The sequence below is a fragment of the Cydia fagiglandana genome, chromosome 19 (assembly GCF_963556715.1).
Source record: "Cydia fagiglandana chromosome 19, ilCydFagi1.1, whole genome shotgun sequence".
Taxonomy (NCBI): domain Eukaryota; kingdom Metazoa; phylum Arthropoda; class Insecta; order Lepidoptera; family Tortricidae; genus Cydia; species Cydia fagiglandana.
Genome location: NC_085950.1, coordinates 2,592,485 through 2,608,176, shown reverse-complemented (window position 1 = coordinate 2,608,176; position 15,692 = coordinate 2,592,485). Strand labels below are relative to the sequence as shown.

Genomic DNA, 15,692 nt, shown 5'->3' with positions numbered 1-15,692 from the left:
TTTGGCTTGCACCTTTTTCAAATTTAAATAGTTCTCCATAGTCATTTCCGCCGAGAATGTGTTTTCAGCAGCTTTCCTGTCTTTTACGAGGGCGGTACATTCGGAATCCCACCAGGGTAGAGAAGGACGTCGGTTAGCAGAGATGTTTTTAAGGGGGATAGCCGCTTCTGCTGATTCCAATAGGACCTGGCAAAAAAGACTATAACATTGGAGACAGTTGGACTGTGAGACAGGAGGCAAGTAATCGATTTTATTTTTTGTAGTAACGGAGAAAAGGGGCCAATCCGCCTTAGTTATCTTAAATTTTTGAAGAGGAGCGGGAGCCGAACAGGGTTTGAAGCGAGAAGAGTAAGAAATAGTGATAGGCAAGTGGTCGCTGCCAAAACTGTGGGGCAAGACATCCCAGGAAAGAAGAGAACACAAAGAAGGAGAGCAAATGGAGATATCAACTGCTGAGGGGTTCTGTGATGGAGCAGAGCGTCGGGTGGGACGGCCATCATTCAACGTGCATAGGTTGAGAGAATCCATTATCTCGACCATTTTTCGGCCTGGAGCATTGCTTTGGTGAGAACCCCACAGAGTGTGGTGACAATTGAAATCTCCTAAAATAAGATAAGGGCCGGGGACATTTTCCAAGAAGGACCAAAAGTCTTTAATAATTCTGGTAGAGGGGTGAGGGATGTATGCAGATACTACTGTACATTTTAAAATTTTACAAGCTACGATATAAAACGAAGGGTGAGATGGGGTATTTAAAATGGAATAATCCATGTCTTTCCTGATCAAAAGGGCACAGCCGTCGTGACCTTTTGGATTGTCTTGTCTTAGACAAATATAATTTGGACAGTTGAAATGGGAATCGGGTTTTAACCAGGTTTCAGAAATAGCTAAACAGATAGGATTGTATTTTTGAATGACATATAGGAGATCAGCCTTATTGCGACTGATACTCCTGATGTTCCATTGGATAAATTTGAGATCCATATTCATAAGGCCCAAAAATAGGGCCACCAGAAAGGAAGGGGGATAAATTCATTAGATTATTGGCAACGTTGGGCGGTAGAGTGACAGCATTTTGCTGAAGAGTTGATACTAGAGACGAGATGAGCGAATTGATCATAGGCAAGAGTTGCAGTAAAGATATCATTTGAGTCTGCGCTGGTGCAACCGGGGAAGAACTAGAGCTGGTTGCAGGATTTCTGAACATGACACCGTTGGCGGGTTGGGGGGCATTATAATCTGCAATTAGCGCTCTGTGGGCTTTCTGGTCATAGCCATGAGGGTTTGATGGGACAGGAACTTTTTTTTTTGTGTAAACAGTTTTTTTATACGAGGTTGTCGAGGGTGTCTGTGCAGCTTCGTTATAGGGCTTGCGGGCTTTAGGTACCTTTTTCTCCGCCTCTTGGTACGAAATGCTTTCATCTCCCATAATTCTCTTGATTTGTTGTTGTCTTGTGAGTTCTGGACATACTTTCTCTGTGGCCTTGTGGTCTCCCGAACAGTTGAGACATGTAGGAGGATCAATCGAACATTCATTACCTTCATGAGGTTGGGTGCATTTAAAGCAGCGAGGACGGGATCGACACTGGGCTCGTACATGGCCAAATCGGCAACATTTGTAACACTGTACAGTTGGATAGTAATACGGCACCACCTCTAACGCACAATTAAAAAGAAACACCTTGTCAGGGAGAATTTGACCATCGAATGTTAACACCACCGTCTCTGACGGGGCCCATTGGGTAGTGTTGTCCGCTTGGTTTCTTTTTTTGAAGTTTAACCGCCTTGCCTTAACAACCTTGCCGCAGTGATATGGTGTCCTGATTAAATTTGGAATGTCATCATTTGAAAAATCTGTTGGAATATTTCTGGCGATTCCAGTCTTCGATATGTGGTAGGAGGGAATAAACTTTTTACAATTATTGGAGGCCAGGGAGCTGGACAAAAACTTATTAGCACCAGCAGCAGACACAAATTCGATGCTAAGCCTGTTCCGACCTATCTTTTTTATACCGCCGTCCTTCATATCGGCCACGCCATTTGTAAAAAGAAACTGACCAAATTTTACCGGGTGCAAGTAGGCTCCAGAGTCGGCCTCTGAAGCCTCGCGGGCCACGTGCACAATGAAAGGGCCTTTATCTGAGTTTAGGTACTCATTTCGTGTTTGGAACTGGGAGGGGGGGGTCAGTGTGATGTTCTGAGAATTTGATTGGGAAGACTGAGTTTCATTATTCACTAAACCTGTGTTCGGGGTTCCTTGTGATAAGGGAGGAGACTGACTGACAAGAGGGACTGCACTAAGCGACTGGGAGGGTGCGATATTCAAAGGAGGGGTGGGTGTCTTAGAAGAAGACGGTAAATGTTGCTCTGTACGGGGGATCTTAGATGTTTCGTCCTGTTTGTCCGAGTCAGAACCATTAGCAATAATTTCAGCAATTTCTCTTTTTTTTGAACTTTTGTTGGATTTGGGGTCGTTAGACGAGGTTTTTAAAGCATCGTCAGGGTTAGTAGGGGTAGTTAGAGAGAAAATTTGACCAAGGGAAACCGCAGCCGGAGTATCCTCTACTTCCATGTGGTAAGCCGGTGATGGAGGCAGTTCAATAAGTCCAGGAATCCCTGGATCAAATTGCTCGGACGCCATTTTGCGGCGCCTAGGAGAAGGGGGCACCTGGCTCACATGCGAGTAGATGCCGCCTTCTCCCTTAAACGTAAATACTTACAATACAATCACGAAAACAGGCACTAAACGGCACAAAAGGACAAAAACACACACCAATACAGGTATTACGCTCTAAAAAAACAACTTTTGAGTCGAAAAAACAACGAAAACAATTCCGCGCACGTGCTCCACTCAAACGCCCGAAGCAGAATCCCAAATTACAATAAAAAATAACCACGTATTTCCACCTTCACGACAATTCAAATGACGTTTGACGTTTTACTACCAATCATACCAACCTAAAGAAAAGTAAGTATAATACGTCTATGTTAAAAGCAAGTATGGTATGTGCCACCAAAATGCAACAGCAGTCATTTTAATTCGATAAGATTATTTCTATGCCTCAATGTTGGTAACAAGGGCTTTCATAATTTATCAAAGTATGGGGTGTCGATGGGCCGTGTCTTGAGTGAGCGCATAGCAGTGTTGCCAACTCGGATTTTGAAAAAATGCCAGACTAAAGTCTCGATTATGCCAAAATTGTGCCAAAGATTTCTAAAATATTAAAAAAAAAAATACTAAAAGTCAACTTGAAATTAGATGTTTAAAACACATACATTTTTCAAATTTGCCGCCTTTTTCTACTGATAAGATGTGCTTGACTAACTTTATATAGTCCGTCGACGTCAATCCGTCCACAGACAAAAGTCAAAATTCATATGAAAATATGAACCACATAAGGCGATGGCGCATATTGATGTTGCCAAGTTGATGCAAACTTGGCTTAGACTAAATTATGCTAAAAAATATGCCAGATGCTAAATGGAAAATTTTGGTGCCAAAGCAAGTGAAAATATGCCAGATCTGGTATTATTTATGCCAAGTTGGCAACACTGGCGCATAGTGAGCGCAGCGAGCGCAGTGAGCGTAGTCCCATGACACTGACTTTTAACATTTGACAGTGACAGCGAGCGGAGACGCAGGGTACGTTCAGAAAAAGTAGTAAGTCTAAAAGCTTCAACAGACGGATGTACCGGACCACGAACTTAGTCCGAAGCCTGTTCGATTGTGTGGTTTATAGATTAATAAACAGTTAAAGGATTGTCCAGTTGGATGAGATTGACGCCTACTTCTTTTTTGGGCGCGTAGCCTAGTCATCTATCTCTATCATTATTATTCTTCTCTCTATCATACAGTAACAGTTGCGTTTTATTCGCTATGGAGTGTTAATGATTGGACCTTGGCTACGTACACTGATCAAATCGGTCGATTTTATCATTCCTTCCAGGCCAGCCTTTAACTATTCTATTAATCTGTATGCCACACGATCGAAAATTTCGCTTTCGAAATTTTCCAATTTCGCGATCCGGTACGGCCGTCTGGTAGAACCCTCCGCTCCCTGTCACTGTCAGTGTCATGGGACTGCTCATACACGGCTCAGACGCTGATTTTTTTGTTAATTATCTGCTATTTTTCTAATATAATAATAGCAATATCTGTACGTACACTCGTATTGTTGTGGTGTTTGTTTTAAGTCCATTGGAGGATTCTCGCGCACCGCACGGCTGCCGTGATGGACGTGACGCAGGCGTGTCTCTGCTGCCTGCGGTGTGCTCCGGACAAGGACCTGACGACGCCGTACACACATCTCGGCATAACGGAGATATATGCCGACATGATCAAAGAGTGCTTCGATATATAAGTAAGCAAAAGACAATCTATTTGACACATGTACACAAACCAAAAAAATTGATAATTTAGATGTATATGATAATTTGAATAACTTAACTTGCAGCTGGTAGTGGGCGGCTCGGACTCGTGCGGCATCTGCTCGGCGTGCGTGGGCCGCCTGCGAGACGCGAGCGACTTCAAGCTGCAAGTGCAGTGCAGCCAGGCGGAGCTGCAGGCACAGCTTGTTAAAGGTGTGTCAAGAAAATAATGTACTAAATTAAAATTTGATTTAGAAAATATCTATAAATACTAGTTACTGATATGCTACATCAGTCATTTTGCTTCAGTTTAAGAATATTTTCTGTTTAATAGGGTTCCAATTACTCCAAAGCCATATTATGTATTACCAAACTGTCTGTCGGCAGACTCTCAGGAACCAGAAGGTAGACAGTTAAAATTCTCTTAGTTTGTTTCTATTTTTAAATAACATTACTTGTGTTGTTCAGCGGTGTCTGCGGTCAAATCTGAGCAGGCTGATGATGATTCTGTGTTCGATGTGTTATGTAAGTACTTTTCTGTTTACATAATTTTAATATACAACTATAAATATAATACTGTAATATAGAAGTCGGTTTTTATGCTTTGTTTTCATTCACTATGGTTTTCAATAGAGATGCACCCGATATTCGGTTACTATCCGGTATCCGGCCTATCCGGCCATTATTTTACTATCCGGCCGGATACCGGATAGTGACTTACTATCCGGCCGGATACCGGATAGTAACATTGCTTGATTTCGGAGTAAACAAATTGGATTTAAGAAACAGACACGGTCTTAATCATACTTGTTAATTATTTTAAAACAATTTAATCGTTCCACTGAATTGCACGCGCACTCATTTTGAACCTAGAAAAGAGTCCGCGCGAACGTTTACTAGGAAACAGGTCAAACCTGCTGAATGCGCACCTGAAAAACCGAAATGTAGGTATAGTTCCCCTGGCCGAATATTCGGCGGCCGGATACCGGATGTTCGGCCGATGGTCAGGCCGAATATCCGGTATCCGGCCAAACAACTATCCGTTGCATCTCTAGTTTTCAATATCATTATATTGCATTTCAAACTGATGAATAAAGTCAGTTTTTTTTTTTCATTAAAGATTATTTAAGTTGAACTCCACCGATGTGTGGTGTCCGGACTCTTTGTGAATGCTTCATTAAGCGGTGTTTGTTCTGATGTTTATATAATTAAGTCTTGCTTCAGATGAGGAGCCCCTACTGGTGGATCAGTCAGAGGTCGGGGAAGAGAAGAGCAAGGTACTTATGGGTGAGTTCATATCTTGATACGTATAATATATATGTTACCGTAAAAGCCTGAAATATGGCAAAACCTAGGTTTTACCGGTAAATCCTAGTTTTTACCGATACCGATCGGTAAAAGCCCGAAATGTTAAATCTTACTAGTTTACTTCGGGCTTTGACCGACACCGATATAGTAAATCCTAGGTCTTACCACGGCGACCGGTAAACTGTGAATCATGCACTGATTCTTGAAATGATTAGATGATAATTTTTAAGAAAAAAAAACGACTTCTATGGGGCCCGATGAAAGATTATGGTAGATGGTGTACTATGTAGAAAAGGAGGTAAAACCACCCACTTTTCTAGTAGCATTTCGTTTCTGTAAGGCTCGCAGTTCTAACCTAACCCACTTTTGTTCGGTTCTGTGAGGATCGCAGTTCAAACCTAACCTAACCCACTTAACGGCGCATGCGGTGCGGTGTACGGGGGTTTGAGCGGGAGTTGAGAATCAGTGCATGATTCAAACTTTACCGGTCGCCGTGGTAAGACCTAGGATTTACCATATCGGTGTTGGTAAAAGCCCGAAGTAAACTAGTATGATTTAACATTTCGGGTTTTACCGGTAAATCCTAGGTTTTGCCGTACTTCGGGCTTTTACAGTACATATATAACAAATTGAACATGCCCTCAGAAAAATGAAAAATGGTAAGGCACCCGGCAGTGATAACATCATTATCGAAATGGTAAAGGATGGGGGAGATAGAGTGATTGAGCTACTTAAAACAGCTTTCAACAAATGCTTAGAGGAACAAACTATACCCGATGGAAATGAATCTAGACAAGACAAAAGTTATGACCAATACAGATGTCAAGGCGAGTATCACAGTTAACCATACCGCCATCGAAACTGTCGATAAATACGTGTATCTGGGACAAGAGATAGTGACTGGTAAGAAGAACCAAACCAATGAAATCAACAGACGCGTACGACTAGCCTGGGCAGCTTATTCCAATCTTGAGTTTGCCTTCAAAATGAACCTTAAAGCCGAACAAAAAGCACGCATATTTGACCAATGTATCCTACCTGTTCTCACCTATGGAGCTGAAACCTGGGTTTTCACTAAGGCCTGAGTTACACTTGTAAGTTTTACTTACGTAAGTAGGGACAAAGTTATTTGTTAGAATGAGATAACGATATTCATCTCTCATTCTGTAGTATAGCCGTGTCCCTACTTACGTAAGTAAAACTTACAAGTGTAACTCAGGCCTAAGGACATATAACATAAACTGAACGTTGTCCAGCGGGCGCTAGAGAGAAAACTGGTGGGGGTCACATTGAGAGACCGTAAAACAAACGAGTGGCTGAGACAGCAGAGCAAGGTCACGGATGTTGTGAAACGCGTAGCAAATTTGAAGTGGGAATGGGCGGGTCATATAGCAAGAAAGACCGACTCGTGGAGTAAACGACTACTTGAGTGGCGACCATGGGGGGAGGAGCGTCCCCAAAGTAGGCCCAAGATGCGTTGGGACGACGACATCAAAAGGACTGCGGGGAAGAAGTGGCTCCAGATTGCAAAAGACCGTGACAAATGGCGTAAAATGAAGGAGGCCTACACCCGAAGGGTAGAAAAAAGCTAGAGAGAGAGAGATATATATATATCATATTGTAAGGGTAAAAGTTGTACAAACATGTACCTCCTTATTTATTACATAGGTAGCAAATATTTACGATGTCAAAAAAGGGAAATAATAATTGCTAATAATTTTCCCTTGGACACTTCATTTATTTTGGTAAATAAGTGTTTGTGTTGCTGTTTAGAAATAAATAATTTATTTCTTTCATACCACAAATTTATAGTTCACAAAAATATTCTTTTACATATTTTATTGAGTACACATCTCCTTGTTATTGTTCCAGATGAAGACCCCCTCGTCAAGTCGGAGACGGATGATGTGATGAGTGACGGCGACTCGTCAGCGGCGGGTTAGTGTTGTCATGTTGTCCTGCTCTTGTCCTTTCCTGCTACTATACATTCATAGTGATATTCAGTAGACATGCGCGAAACAGTGCTCCAAAAAGGAATGCTATATCATCACTTTTCCGAACACGTAACATTACACTGAGATATCACATCACTCATCACTCGAAACATGGCCCGACCGTGAAACAGCGCTCGGGCGCGCTAGACGGCCACATTACAGCTATCTCTTACATTACGTAGCGCATCTACAGCACTCTAGTGATTCTAGGGCGTCACGGATCCGTATCGGCGATCCATCTATTTATTACGCGTTGCGTTTTGTCGCCGTGTTAGATTTTTTGTTAGTACTTATAAATCATAAAATAGTGTAATTATGTATGTAAGTTTCGGAGGTAGATAATTGCCTATGGAACTTCCCGATACGGCGAGTATTCTATAACAGTCAAAGTCACCATTAGTCCGTAAAAAATTGATTACTCACCAGCACATTAATAGAATCTTGCCATAACGGAACTATTATTTACACTTTTTACAATTTATTCTATATTTACAATTTAGTTCAAACAGTCTTTATAAACAAATCGAATTTCTACAGTCAGTCTCGATACGCACTAATTCACTATTAAAGGATAAACATGTATTAACTCGTACTTAATTTGCTGCGAACCGCAAAAGTCAACCAAACAATCAAACATTTCATAATAATAAAAAACGGTTTTGTTTTCGTCTAATTCAAAATCGCAAATAAATTACTCGATGCCACCGCGTCCTTCTCGTATTATAAGAAAACATTTTAAGCTCTCCGTGGACGCATTAGAGTTTTAAATCTATTGCAGATGCAGAAAATTATATTAAATAGTGCGACAGCTTAAACCGCGGCGATCGGCCGAGCGGACCTACCCAAATGGTTCCGAAGATGGCCGAAAGCATAGCAGAGCGAGAGCGACCAAGCGCTGAGTGCGAGTGCGAGCGAGATAACAAAGCAATCATGGCATGGCGAACAAACATGACACTATCACAAGTGGCATTACACATTACGCGCTCTGTGAGTAGACTTGAACTGACCTTTCATATCGGCGGGTCAATCTATGTGGAATTGAATCCATTTTGCGCGCTTCGGCCGGTCGTTGGCGCTCGCGCGGTCGCGCGCTCGGCTCGCGTGATGCGTAATGTTGGAAGTACTGGTTGATTTCTCGGAGTGACGACTAATGCCATATTACGTGTTCGAGAGATATCTCGTTTGTGATATTACGAGCATTACTTATACACGTCTACATAGGATATCCGTGGTCGTACGTAAACGATTTATATAACTTGAATAGGAAAGGCGTAATTCGTTACATATATCATCACGAATGTGGTTTTAGAGAAACCAAGCTAATTTACCGATATTTTATAATTAAGTCTTGCTTCAGATAAGGAGCCCGTACTGGTGGATCAGTCGGAGGTCGGCGAAGAGAAGAGCAAGGTACTCATGGGTGAGTTCATATCTTGATACATATAATATATATATCATATTGTAAGGGAAAAAGTTGTACAAACATGTACCTACTTATTTAGTACATAGGTAGCAAATATTTACGATGTCAAAAAAGGGAAATAATAATTACTAATAATTTTCTCTTGGACACTTCATTTATTTTAGCCCTTTGACCGCCGTTGGCATGTATACAAGACAACGATAGAACCATACACTGGCGCCGCTGTCTTGTATACAAGACACACATTCAACCGCTCGGTAAATGTGAAAAAACATCAATTGTATTATTTTTTTACAATCGTGTTAATATTTTAGGTCTTTGATTTTTAAAATAATTGCATTTAAAGCAGATAAATAAATCCATTCTTTTATAATAAGGCAATCAAAAAAATTGCTCCAGTTTTCAACGTTTTTCATATTCCTCGTCGCCGTTGTCTTGTATACAAGACAGCTAGGGATAGGAATGTTAACTCGATATGAGAATATTAGAGATGCAACGGATAGTTGTTTGGCCGGATACTGGATATTCGGCCTGACCATCGGCCGAATATCCGGTATCCGGCCGCCGAATATCGGCCAGCAGAGCTGCACCTACATTTCGGTTTTTCAGGTGCGCATTCTGCAGTTTTGACCTGTTTCTAAGTGAACGTTCGCGCGGACACATTTCTAGGTTCGAAATGAGTGCGCGTGCAAGTCAGTTGAATCTCTAAATTGTTTTAAAATAATAAACAAGTACGATAATGACCGTGACTGTTTCTTAAATCCAATTTGTTTACTCCGAAATCAAGCAATGGTACTATCCGGTATTCGGCCGGATAGTAGGGCACTATCCGGTATCCGGCCGGATATATAAATACTGGCCGGATAGGGCGGATACCGGATAGTAACCGAATATCCGGTGCATCTCTAAAGAATATAGAGTGAACAGGCACCTTCTGGGCGAGCTCGCTCCATCGTAGGCCACGTCTACGCCTCGGCTAGTCTGTGGCCATGAGTAAGCCCATTCATAATAAAAAAAAAAAAAAAAAAATAAGTATCAAGTGGCCAATCTGGTTTTATTTAAGCATTTGAACACCTGTTAAATGCCAATTGGTGATAACTAGTAACTAGAATACGTTAAACGAGAGAGAGACAGGCATAACTATAGCTGGAGTTCAGGGAACTTGTTCAGCTGTCCATAGTAGAGTCAGACAAGTAAATCTGTCCTTGTGGTCTATTTGCAGAACAAATGATTCATTTTGAGATGATAGTGTAGTTCGCACAAGAATGGTACCTACAGGCGGACGCTCGGACTAGTCAGTGTCGCCTAACTATGAGAATGTTATGTATTTGAAATTGACGAAAAATTATTATGGTAGGGAGGGTGTAATACGGGAACTGACAAGCTCTTCTAAGGAACATGTCGAATGTGAAACATGCATTCCCGAACATTTCTGATTCCCACCCTTTTCCAATATTATTGTTCTTCACTCATTGACAATTGTCATTTTCCCCAATGCAGTTCCGGTACATTTATATTATCGACACACGATGCACGGCTCTAACCATACGCTTATAAAGTTTACGTACCGACAAGCGCTTACGCCGTTGACCTAGAGACTATTATTACTTAATCCGCGCGGAAACGGTCCTTGTCGGTCTGCACTGCGGGCAGTCCATGCGCGCCGTTGTCATGTATACAAGACTTCTCGTAGAGCCTAGTGCGGTGATATTACGTCATGAATCGATATTGTTTAGTGGTTGTTTTTAATGATAAAGACCTTTATTTTTAACATTGTCGTGTGTAAAAAATATGTTAATTTTTGGCACTCTCGAAATAAATTAAAGTTGGTTAAGAACAAAGCCAAATTGAGAATATTTTTACCATAAATTGTAAATATTGATATCACAATCCCTTAACTTTTTATTAACCGACTTCCATTTCATAGAAGGAGGAGGTTCTGTATTCGGCTGTGGCTATTTTTTTTTTTTTTTTCTATGTACGTTCACCGATTACTCCGACATCCGTAGTCCGATTTGAGTAATTCTTTTTTTGTTTGAAAGGAGCTACCTCCGAGTTGGTCCCATTTTAATTTGGTTCTGTTCTGGTGATGGGATCCATGAGGAATTGAGGGAACTCCTCAATTTTTAAAGGCACATGCATGGTGATTTGGGTGTTTTCTTAAGCAACTCGAGCATTTTCTCCCGAAAACCACCACTTTGATGAAGTAGACCTGATGATGATGATTGTTTTGATGATAATGATGATGATTTATTAAATGTAGTATGTTCAGCGATTACTCCGGCACCTGTGATCCGATTTGAGTAATTCTTTTTTTGTTTGGAAGGAGTTGCCTCCAAGGTGTTTCCGTATTATTTTTGGTTCTGGTCTGATGATGGAATCCATGAGGAATTGAGGGATCTCCTCAGTTTTTAAAGGCACGTGTAAAGTGATTTCGGTGTTTTCTAAAGTAACTCGAGCATTTGCTTCCGAGCACCGCCAATTTGATGTAGTGCAAGTGTAGCCTTACCACGAGTTTGACATTGACATATTCGCTAAGTTAGCGACGCTAACGTCTTCGTAACTTACTTTTTATGCATCTCGCTCGCACTAATATGCCAGTACGAGCGAGATGCAAAGAAAGTAAGTTACACACACGCTAGCGAATAAATCAATGTCAAACTCTTGGTAAGCTGGTAAGGCTACTGATCGGGGTTAGGAGTTAAGGGGTCGGGGATTAAGGGGTCGGGTAATGGTGGTTGAAGGGGTGCTGGTTCAGGGCCGAGGGGTACGTGGATCAGGGGTTGATACGCTATGAGGTTGAGTGATCGGGGGGGGGGGGGGGGGGGGTTGAGGGATCAGAAATAATTTCCCAGACGGACTCGAGAAAATTCCAGATTACATATTTATTAAAGTAGATACACGAATTTAGTGTTAATCATGATGTTGTTTTTCATTCACGCGTCGCGCTATTAACAATGCGTTAAAACTAAAACTGGAAAAATAAAAACTTTTTACAAAAAAAAGAAAACCGACTTCAAAAAGGATGAAATAAAATATTATCCTTATTAAGTCTATGCGTTACCAACTGATATGTTTGAAGTCGGTGCCAAGCCAAGTAGTAAAGAATACCCGTCAAAAATAATCAGCTTTATGACTATAAATCCCATTAGAACTGTACCATTACAACTATTATATAAATGTATAAGTAATTCTGTCTACCTCTTTGTCGCCTTTTCATGGCTAAACAACTGAACCGCTTTAGGTGAAATTTGGCAAGAACGTAAATTCCTTGAATTGTTTTATATTTTGAAATGTAGTCCTCTGAATAAGGGACGGGAAATAACTTCAGTCCCGATCCCACGCTTGCGTGCCGACAAACATGGTACGGACTGTGCCAAGAAGGTTTGATCGTGTGTTCTGAGGTGTGTTCTTAGGTACAGTCGACGTCAAAGATATGTATTATACACTTTTGCACCTTACTCCTTTGTAATAAGACGAAAAGTGTAAACATATTTTTAACGTCGACTGTACCTACAGAAAGTACGTTCATTGTAAGGCAATCCAACGTACATCCTTATCGAATCGCACCAAAATCATGGTATGCTTCAAAAGTTGGCTTGGCACCGACTTCAAACATATCAGTTGGTAACGCATAGACTTAATAAGGATAATATTTTATTTCATCCTTTTTGAAGTCGGTTTTCTTTTTTTTGTAAAAAGTTTTTATTAGTTGTTTACTTAGAATTTACTCTGGCGTGTGAGTGAGCGTCTTTGCGGACTAGGTCCGGCGGCCAAAAGGTTAGTAAATATACGTAAGTGTTTGTGTTGCTGTTTAGAAATAAATAATGTATTTCTTTCATACCACAAATTTGTAGTTCACAAAAATATTCTTTTAAATATTTTATTGAGTACACATCTCCTTGTTATTGTTCCAGATGTAGACCCCCTCGTCAAGTCGGAGACGGATGATGTGATGAGTGACGGCGACTCGTCAGCGGCGGGTTAGTGCGCTCATGGTGTCCTGCTCTTCTCCTTCCTGCTACTATACATTCATAATGATATTCAGAGGATATCCGTGGTCGTATACGATGTATATAACTTGAATAGGAAAGGCGTAATTCGTTACATATATCATCACGAATGTGGTTTTAGAGAAAACAAGCTAGTTTATCGATATTTTTCTATCGAGGTAAATGCATTGCTTAATATTTGTGTTTCAGTGTGTTCGGACGGCAGCGCCGCCCGCGCCAGGGAACACCGAGCGATGGCTTGCTCCGTGGTGCTCGAGCGCCTCCGCGGCGACGCGACTCTTCACAATGAAGCCAAACCATATGGCTGCGAACACTGTGGCAAACATTTCAGAAACAAGATTTTTTTAAGAAAACACGTAGGAAACACACACTTGACCACCGGACCAACAGCATTTGCTTGTGATTTTTGTAGTTCTACTTTTCAAACCAAATTTCTTGTAATCGAACACGTGAAAAGCGAACACGGTGTTACAAATTTCATGTGTGCTGAATGTGAGTATACAACAAGTTCCAAGAAAAGTTTGGAGACTCATTTAAAGAGTCACTCAGTTAAGAATAATTTTAATTGTAGTCACTGTAGTTACAAGAGTTCATGTAAAAGTGATTTATACAAACACCAAACAATACACATGGCTGGAAAACCTTTTATGTGTAGCGACTGCGATTTCAAATGCAATCAGAAATCATATTGACGAAGACACCGGAAGATACACACTGGGACAAAGCCATATAAATGTAGTAATTGTGTATACAAGTGTAATCGGAAGGAAAGATTGCTAACACACCAGAGGATACACACCAGAGAGAAGCCTTACAAATGTAGTCATTGCGACTACAAGTGTAGTGATAGGTCAGGCTTACAAAATCACAAAACGACACATACTGGCGAGAAGCCTTATCAGTGTAGCCTATGTGATTACAAATTCAGTCAGAAATCAAGCTTACAACGTCACATAAGAATACACACAGGAGAAAAGCCGTACAAATGTAGTCATTGCGACCACAAGTGCAGAGATAGAACAGGCTTACGACGTCATGAAAGGACACATACTGGCGAGAAGCCTTTTCAGTGTAGCCACTGTGAATACAAATGCAGTCGGAAATCACTTTTAAAATTACACCTGATGATACATACTGGGGCTAAGCCATTCAAATGTAGCTATTGCGACCACAGGTGCAGGCAGAAAGCAAACTTGTTAGCACACCAGAACATACACACCGGAGGCGGACAGAAGCCGTTCAAATGTAGTGATTGCGATTACAAGTGCAGGACTAGTTATAAGTTACGAACACACGAAAGGACACACACTGGTGAGAAACCTTTCACATGTATTCATTGTGATTACAAATTCAGCGATGAATCCAACCTACGACGTCATCAGAAGACGCATACTGGGACGAAGCCTAAAAAGTAATAATTGCAACTAACAAGAGCAGCCTGAAACAGCACCTGCGAAGACACCTAAAACAAAGTAATGAAGGACCGCATCTCCATATAAACGGAGTCCTCCTATTTCTCTCTGGATATTGCGGTGCTAACTATGGCTTCAATTTTTAACAAGCAGAAACGTCTGCGATCGAACTGCGTCTGTCTGTGATGAACGATGCGATGATGTGATGTGGTGGAAAGATTTGCTGGCTAGGGATGAGGTCTTGGTGGCTCAGATGGCAGGGCGCTGGAGTATCGATCCAGTGGCCGTGAGTTCAAGTTTCACCCAAGACAGTAATTTTTCCACCTTTAAATTTATTCTAAGCTTAATAGCATCGTTCGCAGACGTTTCTGCTTGTTAAACATTAAAATTAGTATGGGTAGCACATCGTAACTGGTGAATTTCCAATATGACTTGGAACTCCGGTAGCCGTTTAAGAAGTGTAACACTCTTACGGTAGATGTCGCTAAGGGTCCCCTTGACCTATAATATGGTGGAAAGATTTGCTGGCTAGGGATTTGGTCTTGGTGGTTCAGATGGCAGAGGGCTGGAGTATCGATCCAGAGGCCGTTAGTTCAAGTCTCACCCAAGACAGTAATTTTTCCACTTTTAAATTTATTCAAAGCTTAGTTTATATTTTATTTTTATTACAAGAATTAATTTAAATTATACATATCCTAAATTTAAAAAGTGCTATTTTATGTGTAGAATACATAAGCTCTCTCCTTACCATTATTTTACTCACTGACGTATGGTGTCGCGGCACCCTCTCTATCGACCCTCTAGGGTTGCCACGTCGGCCACAAGTCGTCGTCAAGCGGCGCCACAGAGTAGATTGAAGTACTGCCAGTGGGGCTACACTCCTCCGTTCGGGCATTCTCGGCTTAGCATTGCTCCGAGCAAGTATTAGGATTGACACAACTTGACGTCCTTTTGCGTGCACGAGCACAGATAATGGCTTGAATTTTGACAACCCTAAATTGCCATAAGGGATAGTGCCATACATTAGAAAGGGACATGATTCGTCCCTGAATCGCTGCCAACCTTCGGTTTTGCAGGAAGTGTCCGTCCTGTACGGTAGTACTATTATTTATTCTGTGGTACTGCGACGCACTCGCACCTATATACTCATAAAATTCGCACACAGCGCCAGTGC

At 41.4% G+C, this 15,692-nt stretch overlaps 1 protein-coding gene across 1 annotated transcript; it reads left to right on the top strand.

Annotated features, from left to right (window-relative positions):
• Positions 1 to 4,232: 4,232 nt before the first annotated feature.
• LOC134674174 (zinc finger protein Xfin-like) lies at positions 4,233 to 13,938 on the top strand. Its single transcript, XM_063532230.1, has 9 exons — positions 4,233 to 4,247; positions 4,455 to 4,581; positions 4,837 to 4,893; positions 5,593 to 5,645; positions 6,933 to 7,212; positions 7,549 to 7,603; positions 9,017 to 9,090; positions 13,011 to 13,076; positions 13,296 to 13,938. Exons 1-9 carry the CDS (start codon positions 4,233 to 4,235, stop codon positions 13,796 to 13,798), a joined length of 1,230 nt encoding a protein of 409 aa, XP_063388300.1. The 3' UTR covers positions 13,799 to 13,938.
• The last annotated feature ends 1,754 nt before the right edge of the window (positions 13,939 to 15,692 follow it).